The following is a 14,935-nucleotide window of genomic DNA, read 5'->3' as shown; positions in this document are numbered from 1 at the left end:
AAAATCTATTGGAAATGTATCTAAAAGCATTGGACCATCAGATCCAATGCAATTGTATGGGCCAGCGATTGCCCTAGATTTTTCATCCTTTCAGATCAAATTGGCCACAAAAAAAATAAAAATAAAAAATAATTTGATCAATTCCATAGAATTGCTGAAATTGACGAGTGTATGGGCCCCTTAAATGTATAGATCAGTGCAATAGGTGGTATAAAGTCATGCCGTAGCCGTTCTATATTGTTTGGAGGGGAAAGCCACCATAAATGTGCCCTCAAAGCCCACCAACAGCCAGTTTTGCAGAAAACTGCACCCAGTCACTGCCTTGATAGCAATGTTAACCAATCCTGGTCTTGTCAGGTGGGTTGTACCTAGGCTGTGCAGAGATCAAGGTATGATATGGATGAAGGTGGTGACAAGAAATTCAATGAGGTGGCATACATTGCAACTTAAATGCAGGTTGGAAGTGGTTCAGTCAAAAATGTAAACAATTGACTGACACCATTCCAAGCCATAGAGAGTTTATTACAAACAAGGCATTCTGACACCACCTACATGCTTTATTCTCTGGACTTCACAGCACTGTTTTCAACCTCTTAGCAGCATTGGACTGATATCCACACCAGAAAACAAAAGTAAGCTTGCCAAAAATGTCCATTCCCCTAATCACAACTGGTTAGCCACTAAAGATTACCAGAAGATCACCACGTCTACAAACGCCAAACTATAAACTACAGAGACTTAGACAAGGCCACCACATAACATTCTGCTTGTTTATTGAACAGTATACAATACAATAGAATAACTTATAATCTTGGGAATGATTTGAAGATCACTTCTTGCCAGCTTTTAAGGCAGATTTTGTTACTTTGCCAGCAGCTGCCGCCTTCTTGTCCACAGCTTTAATGACACCAACAGCCACCGTCTGCCTCATGTCACGGACTGCAAATCGACCTGTAAGACCAAGGTTAACGTGCTTGTTAGATAATCCAGAACAATACCGTATTTTTCGGAATATAAGATGCACCTAGGTTTAGAGGAAAAAAAAAAAAAAAAAAAAAAAAAAAGGTATACAGTATATACTAAACCTGGTGTGTCCATATTCCAGGAGCGTATTGTACAGTACATGTTCTCCCCATTGTCCTCTTGTGTCCCTTTCTGTCCCCGTGTGTGGCATCCCTTCCATCCACCTTGTGTGAGCCTCTTGCCCCATGTGTCCTCATGTCCTGTGTGTCTCCTCCAGCCCCCTCTGTGGTCCTCCAGGCCCCTTGTGTCCACTCCTGTCCCCCTGTGTGTCTGTCCCCCTTGTGTGTTTGTCCCCTTCACCCCCCCCCCCCCCCGTGTGGTCCTCCAGTCCCTGTATCCCCCTCACCCCCCCTGTGTGGTCCTCCAGTCCCTGTGTCCCCCTCCTGTCCTGTGTGTACCCCCTCCTGTGCATGTCCATGTGTGTGCCCCCAGTCCCTATCCTGTCCTGCCTCTCCCCCCTCCCCCCCCCATGTCAAGCTCTCCCCAGGTAACAATAACTGCAGAGCAACTCACCTTTCTATGGATTCCAGCGCTGTGTAGTCTGCTGTGTGGTCCTCTGCCTCCAGCATGTCAGCTACACCTGTAAATGAAAAGTTAGCGCAGAGACGCTCACCTACTCAGCGGCAGCAGCACGATCTGCAGACATCTAGTCCCGGGAGGCTTTCCCTAGTGACGGCTCCTGCTAATGACTCATTGAGTCATGGGGAATGACTCATTGAATCATTCACAGGAGTCGTCTAGGGGAAGCTGCGATTATTCAATGAGTCATTCCCCATGACTCAATGAGTCATTAGCAGGAGCCGTCACTAGGGGAAGCCTCCCGGGACCGAGATGTCTGCAGATCGTGCTGCCACTGCCGTGTAGGTGAGCGCCTCTGCGCTAACTTTTCATTTACAGGTGTAGCTGACATGCTGGAAGCAGAGGACCACACAGCAGACTACACAGCGCTGGAATCCATAGAAAGGTGAGTTGCTCTGCAGTTATTGTTACCAGGGGAGGGGGACCGGCAGACCACACAGGGGGACAAGGCAGGGAGTCCGACAATGCGGCGGTTGGCAACGGCAGGCGGTTCTGAAGTCGGGATTCCCTGCCTTTGGAATATAAGACGCAGGCACTTTTTCTTCCTATTTTTGGGGGGAGAAAAAGTGCGTCTTATTTTGCGAAAAATACGGTACACCTTTTACACATGACCAATGAATCTAGAACAATTGCAGTTCCGGCAAGTCATGGGCCAGTCAAGTCTGCTATTGAAAACACTACACACCTATTCAGGGATATGAATGTCATATTTTGACTAGAACTGTCAATGACACTTGATTAGTCCAGTTTATGAAGCTGCATGCAAAATACAATCCACTTGTTTCTATAGCATATAAACGCAAGCCTCCACTTTGCTGCAGAGAAAAACCATGGGAGAGCATGTATATATAAAAAAAAAAAAAAAAAAAAAAAAAAAAAGGCTGTAGGTTCATTTCTCAAGCAATAGCTTTGTCTTACATTTGTTTTAGAGTCAAGCAAGAGTCTGTCCACTGGAGAGCAATGTTTGACAGTCACATGGAACACCCTTCGCTACCTCTAAAGGAACTGGACACAAATTACTCACCTAGTGGAGGGTATTCTTGGAATGATTCTACACACATTGGCTTCCCAGGAATCATTTCAATAATGGCAGCATCTCCAGACTTCAGGCTTTTGGGATTGTCTTCCAGCTTCTTTCCTGACCTACGGTCAATCTTTTCTTTCAGCTCTGCAAACTTACAGGCTATGTGAGCTGTATGGCAATCCAACACTGGGGCATAACCAGGATTGATTGTTCCAGGGTGGTTGAGTATGATAACCTGAAAGTACAAAGATTGTTTGTGGTAAACCAATCTTCACATTAAAGCATTGCTGCGACAGAAAATTAACTCCCAAGTACATTTAACAGTAGGGCTAGGCAGGAGCATACCTAGAAATCACTTCCTCCCCAGTATAGCCATGTATGGTGCCCCACAATATAACCAGTTAGGTGGCCCAGGGGTGCATTGTATGAGGGGAGTGTAATAGCCACAGAGCAGCCTGGGGCACTCCTGCTGCGCCCCCCCCCCCCCCCCAGAGTCCCCTTCAGTGCCCTCCCCTCCAGCATTAAGCAGCAAGCAGGCAACAGTGAGTGTGGACATACCTCTTCCACACAGGTCTGGTCTCTGGGTCTCTGTAAGAGCACCTCACTACTGCCTGAAACAGAAAGTAGCATCAGACACTACAGACGACATCTCGTGTGGAACAAGGAAGATGTATGTCCATGTTCAACGCCCACTTGCTGCTCAATGCTGGAGGGGCGGATTAAAGCACTGAAGGTGTGCCTGAGGTGAGCAGGAGGTGTGGGCCTCTCCCTGCCACTGTAGTGCACATTATGCAGAGATTAAAGATGTAATGGGGCTCTAGGCAAGGTAGTAGATTTGGGCCCGTGGTCTTGGTAAACTGAAGTGGAGAGAGTTCAAAGAAGGTGGGCCCCTTGACACCAAGCACCTGCCTAGGTTGCCTGGTGGATGATCCTGCTGACATTATGGGTGCATACAGGTCAAAGTATACATCACTGTTCCATACTGCAACCCTATATAACAATGCTACTGCCACACTGAATGTCCCAAAGTGTAGTGTTACACCACTGAATGGGGCTAAGGCTCCATTCACTGTGCCCGAGTTGCATTGCACAATTCTGCAAGTTAACTGCCCTACAATTGTATGGGGTGGTTAACATCTCTGCATTGTATCAGCCATTCTTCTAACTCAATGCATGCAGGCTTTGAACATCTATGTTCAGTCTCCTGCAGTTCATACATTATGCAATGCACACATTGTTTTAATTGCCATAGTTTATTGCATGCAATGTTCCACAATTATCAGATTAAACCAGAGCATTATGTTTCCATTGCCAGTTAGAATTTAGTCACCACACACGGATAAAAGTTAGAGAAAAATTTTGTAAAAATACTGAAAGTTGCATGGAGTGTGGCATGGTTGGCATCAGGGCCTGTCTCCACTAGTCAGCTTTTCTGCACTAGGTGACGGTTTTGCATTACTGCGTGATTGTTTTTCTGCATGTGAAACTGCATTCAAGTGTTAGAGCACGCCAGTGAATATATGAAAGCGCTTCATTTTTACAATAAAATTGTTCCTCTCCCCGATTTACATTCTGACATTTATCACATGACATTTTTACTGCTGGCAGGTGATGTCAGTGGAAGGCGATTTTTTTTGGAAAAAAGTGTAAACAGCCATTTCCCACAATGCAGTGAGGTACAGACAGGAAACTGTCAGGACATCACTGTGGGAGGGGTTTCACCACAATATTAGCCATACTGAACCCCTGACCCATTTGAGAAAAGGAATATATTTCTCATGGTAAAAAGGGGGCATCAGCCACTGATTGGGATGAAGTTCAATTCTTGGTGTATGTTTCTCTTTAACTAGCCAATTAACATTGGTTGCAGTTTTCCTGTGCAGAAACCGCACAGAAAAATGCATGGAGACAGGCCCTTATTCACAAACAGCTGCACAGGCTAGTGATGCCCACCACAGTTCCCTTGTTTTAGGCACCTGTCATCTATGGTTTGTACAGAAGCATGGTTGTCAAATTTCAAGTTACCTGAGCAGTGAAAGAGCCAGCTTCCATTGGTGGGTCACTCTTGCTGTCTCCAGCCACATTGCCTCTTCTGATGTCTTTCACAGAGATATTCTTTACATTAAATCCTACATTGTCCCCTGGAAAAGCCTCTGTCAGAGCTTCATGATGCATTTCCACAGACTTCACTTCTGTAGATATATTGCCAGGAGCAAAGGTCACCACCATTCCAGGTTTCAGCAACCCAGTTTCTACTCTTCCAACTGGAACTGTGCCAATACCTGCAAAGGACACATGTTAGATACATAAAACAAAGATTTTTGTATGCGTATCTAAAAGTAGACAAACCCTATTCTCACTAGAACAAAAAAAGCCAAAGAAAGACGTTTCCTAGATGTGTGTCTGCTCATACAGAAGGTTTGAACAGCTAAGCAGGCACCTACCTCCAATTTTGTATACGTCTTGCAGAGGAAGGCGCAGTGGTTTGTCTGTGGGTCGTTGTGGGGGATTAATTGAATCCAAAGCCTCAAGTAAAGTAACTCCAGTAGCATTTCCCTCCTTCCTGGCAATCTTCCATCCTTTAAACCAAGGCATCTAAATATAAAATTAGACAGGGTCACTTGAGAAATCCAGTTTTGCTGCATAAAAACAGCTGTGGAGTCAAAAGTTATCCAACTCCTTTATGAAACCTCCCAACTCAAGGTACATAATTGCTCCAACTCCACAACCCTGTATCTAGTAGTCTACAGTGCAGCTATGTTTTCAGGAGACCTCTGCAATTCTGCATGGCGTTTAAACTACCTGCACAACACATGCATACTGAAATCAAGGACTACTGTAAAATGTGTGCATTAAAACACCCTAAAATTTACAAATGTGCAGCAAAATGCTTGCAGGGAATCTGCGATTACTGGAGATGCAAGTGTGATTCCTTTAACTCCACTAGCGTGGAAACCAGGCCGAATCAGAGTTTCCCCCACAGGCAAATTACTCGGGGAAACTGCCATAGGAAATAAGGCACCGCTGCCTGAATCGCTTGCCCTAGTGATTCGGCTGATATTGCCACAAGTTTGTGCAGGAGGCAGAGAATCCCATAGCTGTGCATGGCATCTGGGATTAGTCTGCATACCCGCAGACCTGGAAGTGCCACTGCGCATCTTGCAGCCGTGCACAGTAGCTAGTGGAAACGGGCCCTAAGACATTTGTTCCTTTTATAAGACAAAGACATTCTAGATCTTTCTACTTCAGCAGAAACTAAACTCCACATGTTCTATAAGTGACCCACAAGAGGCAGTGGAGGCACCAAGGGATTACAGAATAAGCCACCTAGGAGGATCAAGGAGATCCAAATGTCTAGCATACAAGTTATATGCAGATTGAAATTGGATCAAAATAACTTTTTGCCCATTTTTATTAGTCAATGGTTCTCTCACCCCCCCCCCCCCCCCCCCCCCCCCCTTACCCAGGGCTTCATCCAGCCCCTTGAAGCTGACATGTCCCACACTGTGCAGCTCTGCTTGCAGCCACCAGTGCAGAGGGGTACCTTGAGGTAGTCTACCGTGCCACTGTCAATCAAGCCCACATTTTTTGGTCTACTGCATTTGTATAGTACACCATGGACAATAGACTTTGACAGCAGCGCTCCCGCACTGCAGGTTGGCCTCTGCACTGGTGGAGACCCTGATGACTCCTTTAATTCCAAGGGGGGGGGGGGGGGGGGGGGGGGGGGGGAGGGTGAGGTTAAAGGATACAATCAGTCTAAATAAAAATCCACTTACCTGGGGCTTCCCCCACAGCCCCTGGCAGCCATCCTGTGCCCACCACAGCTCCTGGTCTCCACTGCAGAAGCAGATCTCACCAGGTTGGCTTATTCTGCACTCCAACATGCTACTTGTGTGGTTGCACTGTCAACAGGACTGTACTGCATAGTACTGTCCTGATGTTAGTTCGACCGCATGAGCTGCATGTTGGAGCGCAGAAGTGGACACAGAAGCCAACCTGGCGAGGTCGGCTTCTGCAGCAGAGAAGACAGGGAGCCACCGGAGCTGCGGCGAGGGCAAGGACAACTGCCAGAGGCTTGAGGAAGCCCCAGGTAAGTGGATTTTTATTTAGCCTGGACGTATCCTTTAAAGAGTAACTGTCAGGCTGCAGAAGCTAATTTAAACCTCTATTCTCCTGTGTTAAACAGTTAGAAGGAAGCTCAAAAGCCATTAGTGAAGATAAACATTTCAGTTACCTTTGATGTGTGCTTATCTTAACCTCTGTTATAGACCCATAAAGACGCAAGCCGCAGCTAAACTGCAAAGCATTCTGGGGCCCTCCCCTCGGCTGCTAATGAGACGGTACAGCAGCTTGTGTAATCAGTCCAGAGCGTAGCACTGATAAATCTCTGGGCAGACTACACTGCAGGAGTCAGCTATTGTTCCTAGCCACATGGCTCATTAATATTCACTGCACACCGTGTTGTTCAAGAACGAGTGTATCTGTGATCAGAAGCAGGCAGGACATGACGACACATTTGGCTTCACAAACATGGAGCCTGCCATGAGCTGTCAGGAGCATCTATCTCTGCATATACTATATACAAATTCTGTGAAATCCAAACGTGGACAGTGAAATGCATATGTAATGTAAGTACAGCCAATCTTTAGCTACTGATATATGTGTTTATTTTCTCTGAGACCCTATACCTAACAGCTCCTCTTTAACTTTAAGACTCAGTTCAGTGTTACGGATGGAACAAGCAAGACTGATCTGTGCATCAATTTTTAAATTCAGTTTTTTCATCTGATGCATTCCATTCTTGCAGTCAATGCAAGCATCAGTCGATCCAGAAAAGTTACTGCAGATCCAAACTTGTGGAATCATGCTGAATCGATCTGTTCAAACAGATCAGTGTGAATGGATCCATTAGCATCTTTTACAATCCACTAACAGACTTCAGTGGAAGTGTGGCCTGGGACTTACTGCACTACACCCACAAACCCTGCAATACACTCCAAAATATACTTGCCTTGCTGCTAGCCTCTAGCATGTTGTCTCCATGCCAGCCAGAAATTGGAACAAATGCCACTGTTGCTGGATTGTAGCCAATTTTCTTGATATAGGAGCTAACTTCTTTCGTTATTTCTTCAAACCTCTTCTGGCTGTAAGGTGGCTCTGTGGAGTCCATCTTGTTCACACCAATAATTAGTTGTTTGACTCCAACGTGAATGCTAGGAGAGCGTGCTCTCTGGTCTGTCCATTCTTTGAGATACCAGCTTCAAATTCACCAACACCCGCAGCCACAATAAGGACAGCACAATCAGCCTGGAGGATAGAGAAACAGTTAAACAGATTTTGTTAATGCGAGTTTTTTTTTTTTTAAAATGCATACAGCATTGGAACAAAAAAAAAAAAAAAAAACAAGGAAAAGACAGTGCACACCAAGAGTGCTTTAAAATGTGCTTAGCTAATGTCTGTATGGGATGGATCACACCAGAGCATTGTGATTTTTTTCAGCAAATTCAGGTCCTGCAGCATTGGAGGCAATTCAGTCTCAAAGTATAGGGGGGGGGGGGGGGGGGAATAAAAAAAAAAATGTATTTTTGAAAAAGCTGTTCACTTCCAGCTCAGACTACAAAAGACCACCACTAGGCTGGATTTTTTTGGTGTGCGCCGACTCAATCTCAGGCCTAAGACAGTGGAGGGAGTGTGATGTCTAGGCCTTGTTTCCATCTGTGCACTTCTGTCTGCTTTTCAGAAACATTTATCTCTAACATGGATGTGCTGATAAAAAGCAGACAAGTGCACAGGCATGCATGGCTGCCAGTGGCACAAAATGTTTGATACGACAGGACAGAAGCAGATGAATTCTGAAGTGCTAAGACTGTCTGCTCAAATTGATTGCTCAGTATTTCATGATACAATACCCAAAACATACAGCCAAAGAAACCCAGGTGTTAAAGCAAAGTTAAAAAAATTCTTGAATGGCCAAGTCAGTCACCTGATCTTAACAGGGTCGAGTGGGGCGTGTACGCGGGTGGACAACATCCACCTGCTTTTTTCAGAGGGTGGACACTGTCCACCCTGGTATGTGTGGAGGGGAGCAGCGCAGTGGAAGGAGAGTGGTGTGCAGCGTGAAGGGAGGGGGGGGGATGTCTCTCCCCCCCCCCCCCTGGGGCTCTCGATCCCTCTAGAACTAAAATGTGCGGTGGCTGGCAGGACTTACTGCTTCCTCAATCCAGGCACTGGGTAAGATCTGTGTGCCGCTGCTCAGCAGTGGAGTGCTCCCTTCACACCACTCCTTCCACTGCGCTGCTCCCCTCCTGCAGGGGGAACACACCCGACTACATATACCCCTGGCTACATATACTGGGGACTACATAAACTAGTTAACTATACCTCTGGCTACCTATACTGGGGATTACTATACTCATGCCTTATACTGGGGACACCTATAGACCTGGCTACCTATGCTGGGGGTACCCATTTTGGGGGAACTGCTGTCAGATTATCTACATTTTTGTGAAACCGCTGTTAACAGACTAAGGCCATCATTCATATATAAAAAAAAAAAAAAAAAAAAGTGTTTGGTAAAGATCAGTGCAGGAAAACACTGCATTCGGTATTTTAGACTTCTGTGTGCTCATTCATAAGAATGTACAGTTGCGATAGTGCAGTGATTTCCCGAACTAGGCTGGCATAACAGGAGAAGCTGCCCGAGTCCCTCCGTGCGCTGCTCTCACTGGTGCTGCTTGGGAGGTCTGTCTCCATTAACTTATTGCTACTTCCAAGGGAGCAATAATCCCTGCCCTCATACCGCTTGCTCTAATCTTTATGAATTGACAATTAACATTTGTTAAGATAATCACTGCACAAGGCGGTAATTTAGCGCTCTGCTTGGGAATGTCAGCTTTTTGTGCTGAAACAGCCTTTATGAATACACATTTTGCCATGTGCTCAGTAAAGTCAGCCGGCTTCAGCATTTCCACATGCAGGAATGCTTTATGAATGATAGCCTATGCGTATTTTGGGGGAACAGCTGCTAGATTATGGGCTCTACTCATAAAACATTTGCAGTAAAAAAAAAAAAAAAAAAAAATCTTTGAGGGAAAACACTGCATTGGTATTTTAGACTTGTGTGCCAATTCATAAAAATTTTTACACTTGCGATAATAGGTCAGGGAATTCCCGCGCTAAAGGTGCTGCTGAGTTACATTTTCTCCTGCAGAGACAGCTTTCGTATAAAAGGAGGCAGCCCCAGCATCCCTTTCCATGTGCATTTTTCTGCCTCTCCTGAATCTGTCTATTAGTCTTCCTAATCAATCTAATTGCTGCAGCTTATAAGAAGTTCCAGAAATGTTACACATGCAGGCTTTCTGATGTGAAATTTGAAAACAGGTACCCAAGAGGTTAACAGCTTTGGTATTCCGGAATGCCTTGTCTGCTCTCCTCTCACTGCAGCTGCCTGGGAGGTCTGTCTCTCCATTAGCTTGCCTGTTATGCTGGCTTATTGCCTTGCCTTATCTAAACAGCTGGGTTTCTCCCACATTTCGCCTGCTCTAATCTTTATGAATTAAGTGACACGTGTTGTGATAATCTCCACACAAGGTGGTAATTTCCCGCACTGCACAGGAATGGCAGATTTTCATGCAGAAACAGTCTTTATGAATGCCCACTTTACTAAATGGTCGGGAAAGTCAGCTGTTTTGAGCTGAAAACTTGCGGTAAAGTTTTATGAATAGAGCCCTTTGTGTATGTTAGGGGGAACGGCTGCTGTGAGATTATGTGCATTTTGGGGGACCTGCTGCCAGATTGTGTAGGTTTGGGGGACCACTGCTGCCAGATTATATGTATGAAAATGAAAGCCGCTGCAGTGAAGGCCTGGCAGAGCATTAAAGCTAATGGAAGTTGTATTAAGGGGAGGAAGGGGACAAAAGTGGCCACCAACGATCCAATTTCTAGCAAAAAAAAAAATCGTTCGATTAGAAATTCTGATCGGACAAAAAAAAAAAAAAAAAAAAAAAAAAAGTTCACTACACCATCAACTAACCAATCATTGCTTCCTAGCTATCACGACCACCAAGTAAATACAAATTTTCGTCGATGAAAATTCATGTCGGGCGACATTTTTCACTCGTTCATAATCGATTGTGTCCACCAATGGAGATTTACAACCAATCCGATCAGAATTTCTGATCGCTTGAACGATTTTTCTCTAGAAATTGGACCATTAGTGGCCAGCTTTAGTCAAATACTGCTCCTGGGGACAGCACTGCACCAAAGGCACTGGGAGGGGAGCAGGAAGGCTCTATAGGACCCAGAGCCTTCCCTCTCCATAGGAAAGTATCTGCCTTGTTTTATATAAACAGCTAGTGCAAGATAGATAGCAGTGCAGGCTATATACAGCCAGCTATGGTCAATGAAATACAAATAATTGAGCCGATGCAGTGCAACATAATTATGTATGCAGCTTGAAAATGGTCCATTTGAATTCTGCCACCATATAATTCAAACAGAGCATACATGCATAATTTGCATTAGATTACATCAACTCAGAATGTGCAGCTCATTAATCATCCAGTCCTGATTGATAACATACATATCTGATCACAATTAATCTCCCTGAAAACCTCTCAACCATAACTAGGTTGAACACCGGATCAACGAATTCTAAAGAGTCTGCACACCAATTCTAAAGAGAAAATTGCTAGCCAGCACCTGTGTAGTCAGAAGTTACACAGACAGCATACATGATTCACCAATATCTCCTGCTCAGGATGCAAAAAGTACAGCACCGGTAAGCTCTACAATAATTAGGCGATTTAGAAGGATAAGGTCCAAACAAAAATAAAACTTGGCAATGCAGACAAGACTTTTTATAGCTTTCAAATAAAACATCCCTGCCTCAGTTACGAGCAGAAAGTAGAGAAAGAAAGTTTGTTAAACTAAAAAGGTACCGGGACGGGAGTTTTACCTGAGAGGTGCCAGTGATCATGTTCTTGATAAAGTCACGATGGCCAGGAGCATCAATAATGGTGATGTAGTATTTCGCAGACTCGAACTTCCACAGAGATATGTCTATGGTGATTCCTCTTTCGCGCTCTGCTTTCAGCTTGTCCAACACCCAGGCGTACTTGAAGGAACCCTTGCCCATCTGAGACAGGAGAAAAGCAGAGATTCATCCACGGAAGGGGTAAAATCGAGGTCACATCAGCTGCGCACCACGGCTCGCACCACGCATTGCACACTTACCTCCGCCGCTTCTTTCTCAAACTTCTCGATGGTTCGCTTGTCAATGCCGCCGCATTTGTAGATCAGATGACCGGTGGTGGTGGATTTCCCGGAGTCGACATGGCCAATGACCACAATGTTAATGTGAATCTTTTCTTTTCCCATAATTCCAATTCACTGCACTAAAGCCACGAAGAGCGCTAAGAGCTTCCCAACGACAGAGGATGAAACAAATGCCTGACACGCAATTTAAATGCCCGTGGTGGGCGGGTAACAACTAGCAGCGAATCAGAAGTGGCGCATTCATAACGACTTCCAAATCAAATCAGTGTATAGATCCACTCCTGTCCAGTGTCCAGAGACTTTCAATTCCTCACAGTTTGTTGTCCTCAATAGGTGGGTTTCCTCCAGGTGCTCCAGCTTCCTCTCACAACCCAAAACATGGAAGGTTAAAGGGAACCTAAACTGAGAAGGATATGGATTTTTCTTTTTAAGATAATACCAGTTGCCTGGCTCTCCTGCTAATCCTGTGTCTCTAATACTTTCAGCCACAGCCCCTGAACAAGCATGCAGATCAGGTGCTCTGACTGAAGTTAGACTGGATTAGCTGCATGCTTCGTTCAGGTGTGTGATACAGTCACTACTGCAACCACAGAGATCAGCAGGACTGCCAGGCAACTGGTATTGTTTAAAAGGTTCCCTTTAAATGGTTATCTCTAAAAATTGTTTTTTTTTTCCCTGTGTAATAATAAGCTTCATAGAAACAGAACATTTTACATTTTTACACAGATATAACAGACTGTAAAACAAACCTCTTACATACAGGAAAAAGGTTACTGAAAACTCCACAGTTTTATCCATTATGCTGGATACACACCATGCGTTTCCGCGTCGAATGCGTCCGTCGATACGCGTCGATTCGATAATTTCCGAGCATTTCCGAACGCATTTCGATGATTTTTAGGTCGATTGCCATGTAAAGTATGGCAAATCGACCTAACGATCCATCGAAGCTTGAATCGGACATGTCGGAAATAATCGTATCGATGCGTATCGACGGACGCATCGAACGCGGAAATGCATGGTGTGTATCCAGCATAAGACGGGCCCTCAGCATGTAGGCCTGGCAGGTGCCATAATGGAAAATCCAGTATCAGATCCTTTGAACATACAGTAGATCCAGCAGCATGGGCATCCACACATAGGGGCAAAATGCCCCCCCCCCCCCCCCAGCAGTCAGGGCCCCCCTTCCCCCAGCAGCCAGTGTTAGACCTCAGAAACAGCCGACAACCAGTGAGTGCGGGCGCTAGGACCTCGCGGACACCGCACTGATATGCGGAAGTGACATCACTTCCGCAGCAGCCCCGTTTTCAGGGGTGTGCAGACCATGCGACTGCCCTGAGGAAGGGGCGGCGCGCCGTGATAGAGGGGGGAGCCACAGCTGCAGGGAGGGCGACCCAACGTCTCCCTCCCTTCCTCTCGCCGGGGCCACCCTCCATGCTCCCTCCTCCACTACAGAGTTAGCGCAGCGGGAAGCCTTGTATAGAGCAATTCACCTCCCTGCCATTCCAATTGGCGATCACTTGCCGCTGGTCTCTTTTGCATAACCGCTTATACACGCTCTACATCCTGCTAATCAGATAGTAAAGCATGTATAAGCGGCTATGCAGAGGAGACCAGCGGCAAGTGATCGGCGATTGGAACGGCAGCGAGGTGAGTTGCTCTATACAAGGCTTCCCGCTGCGCTAACTCTGCAGTAGAGGGAGGAGCACGGAGGGTGGCCCAAGGGAGAAAAAGGGAGGGAGAAGTCAGGCCGACCTCCCCGCGGCTGACTCCCCCCTCCATTATCGGGGGGCACCTATCTATATAAACTATATTGTGGGCACCTACCTATCTAACCTATACTGGGGCACCTACCTGTCTAACCTATACTCGGGGCACTTACCTATGTAACCTATACTGGGGGCTCCAACCTATCTATCCTAAACTGGGGGCACCTACCTATCTCATTTATACTGTGGGCACCTACCTATCTAACCTATACTGCGGGCACCTACCTATCTAATCTATACTAGGGACACCTATCTATCTAACCTATACTGGTGGCACCTACCTATCTAACTTATACTGTGGGCCCCTACCTATCTAACATACTGTGGGCACCTACCTATCTAACTTATATTGTGGGCACCTACCTATCTAACCTATACTGGGGGCACCTACCTATCTAACCTATACTGCGGGCACTTACCTAGCTAACTTATACTGGGGATGCCTACCTATCTAACCTATACTGGTGGTAACTATACGGGCTACCTATATTGGAGGCACCTACACAGCTAACCTATACTGGGGGCAGTTATACTGGCTACCTATACTGGGGCACCTATGCCTGGCTACCTTTACTGGGGGGGGACCTATTGCTGGGGCATCTATGCCTGGATACCTATACTGGGGGGATCTATAGCTGGCTACCTATACTGGGTGCAACTAGACCTGGCTAACCTATACTGCGGGCACCTATACCTGGCTCCACGGGGTGCAATTTAGCCTAAAAACTGCCCTGTCCAGCGCGGTGTCCACGGGGGTACCGTGCGCCCGCTCTCACTGGTTGCCGGCTGATTCTAAAGTCTGACACTAGCTCCTGGGATTCAGCAGGGATGGCCAGGTGGGGAAGACGACTTATGTTTTTTTTTAAGATTCTTTTTATTTAACATTTTTAACATGGACAACTGAAAAACATACCTGACGCACGCAGGTGAGTGACAAGAACAACAAAAAGAGAACGTATACATACACATGAATGTACATTGCTTCTACCCTTTCCCCCCGTCCTCCCCCCACCAACCCAAGACCCCCCCCCCCCCCCACACACACACACACACACACACACACACCGCCAAATTGATTCAAACTTTTGCAGTATTAACAAAGATTTCTTTAGTACAGTTTACATATTATAATTCACACAACATAATAATTCACACAACATGAATTGCCTTTATAATAGGACTCAGTAGCACTTATTTCCAGGGTCTTTTAAATTTTAACGAGTTTTTTTATGGTTGGTCGTGGGGAAGACGACTGACGGTG

The 14,935-nt window shown here is 45.9% G+C and overlaps 1 protein-coding gene across 1 annotated transcript; it reads right to left on the bottom strand.

Moving 5' to 3' along the window:
• Positions 1 to 756: 756 nt before the first annotated feature.
• LOC137544325 (elongation factor 1-alpha, oocyte form-like) lies at positions 757 to 12,196 on the bottom strand. The gene is given in 8 exon segments (XM_068265386.1): positions 757 to 951; positions 2,627 to 2,861; positions 4,652 to 4,908; positions 5,071 to 5,221; positions 7,641 to 7,834; positions 7,837 to 7,936; positions 11,586 to 11,765; positions 11,864 to 12,196. Coding segments are annotated over 8 exon segments (1,383 nt in total). The 5' UTR covers positions 12,008 to 12,196; the 3' UTR covers positions 757 to 829.
• Between the last annotated feature and the right edge of the window lie 2,739 nt (positions 12,197 to 14,935).

Source organism: Hyperolius riggenbachi, chromosome 2 (assembly GCF_040937935.1).
Source record: "Hyperolius riggenbachi isolate aHypRig1 chromosome 2, aHypRig1.pri, whole genome shotgun sequence".
NCBI classification, from domain to species: domain Eukaryota; kingdom Metazoa; phylum Chordata; class Amphibia; order Anura; family Hyperoliidae; genus Hyperolius; species Hyperolius riggenbachi.
This window is presented reverse-complemented; position numbering and strand designations above follow the sequence as displayed.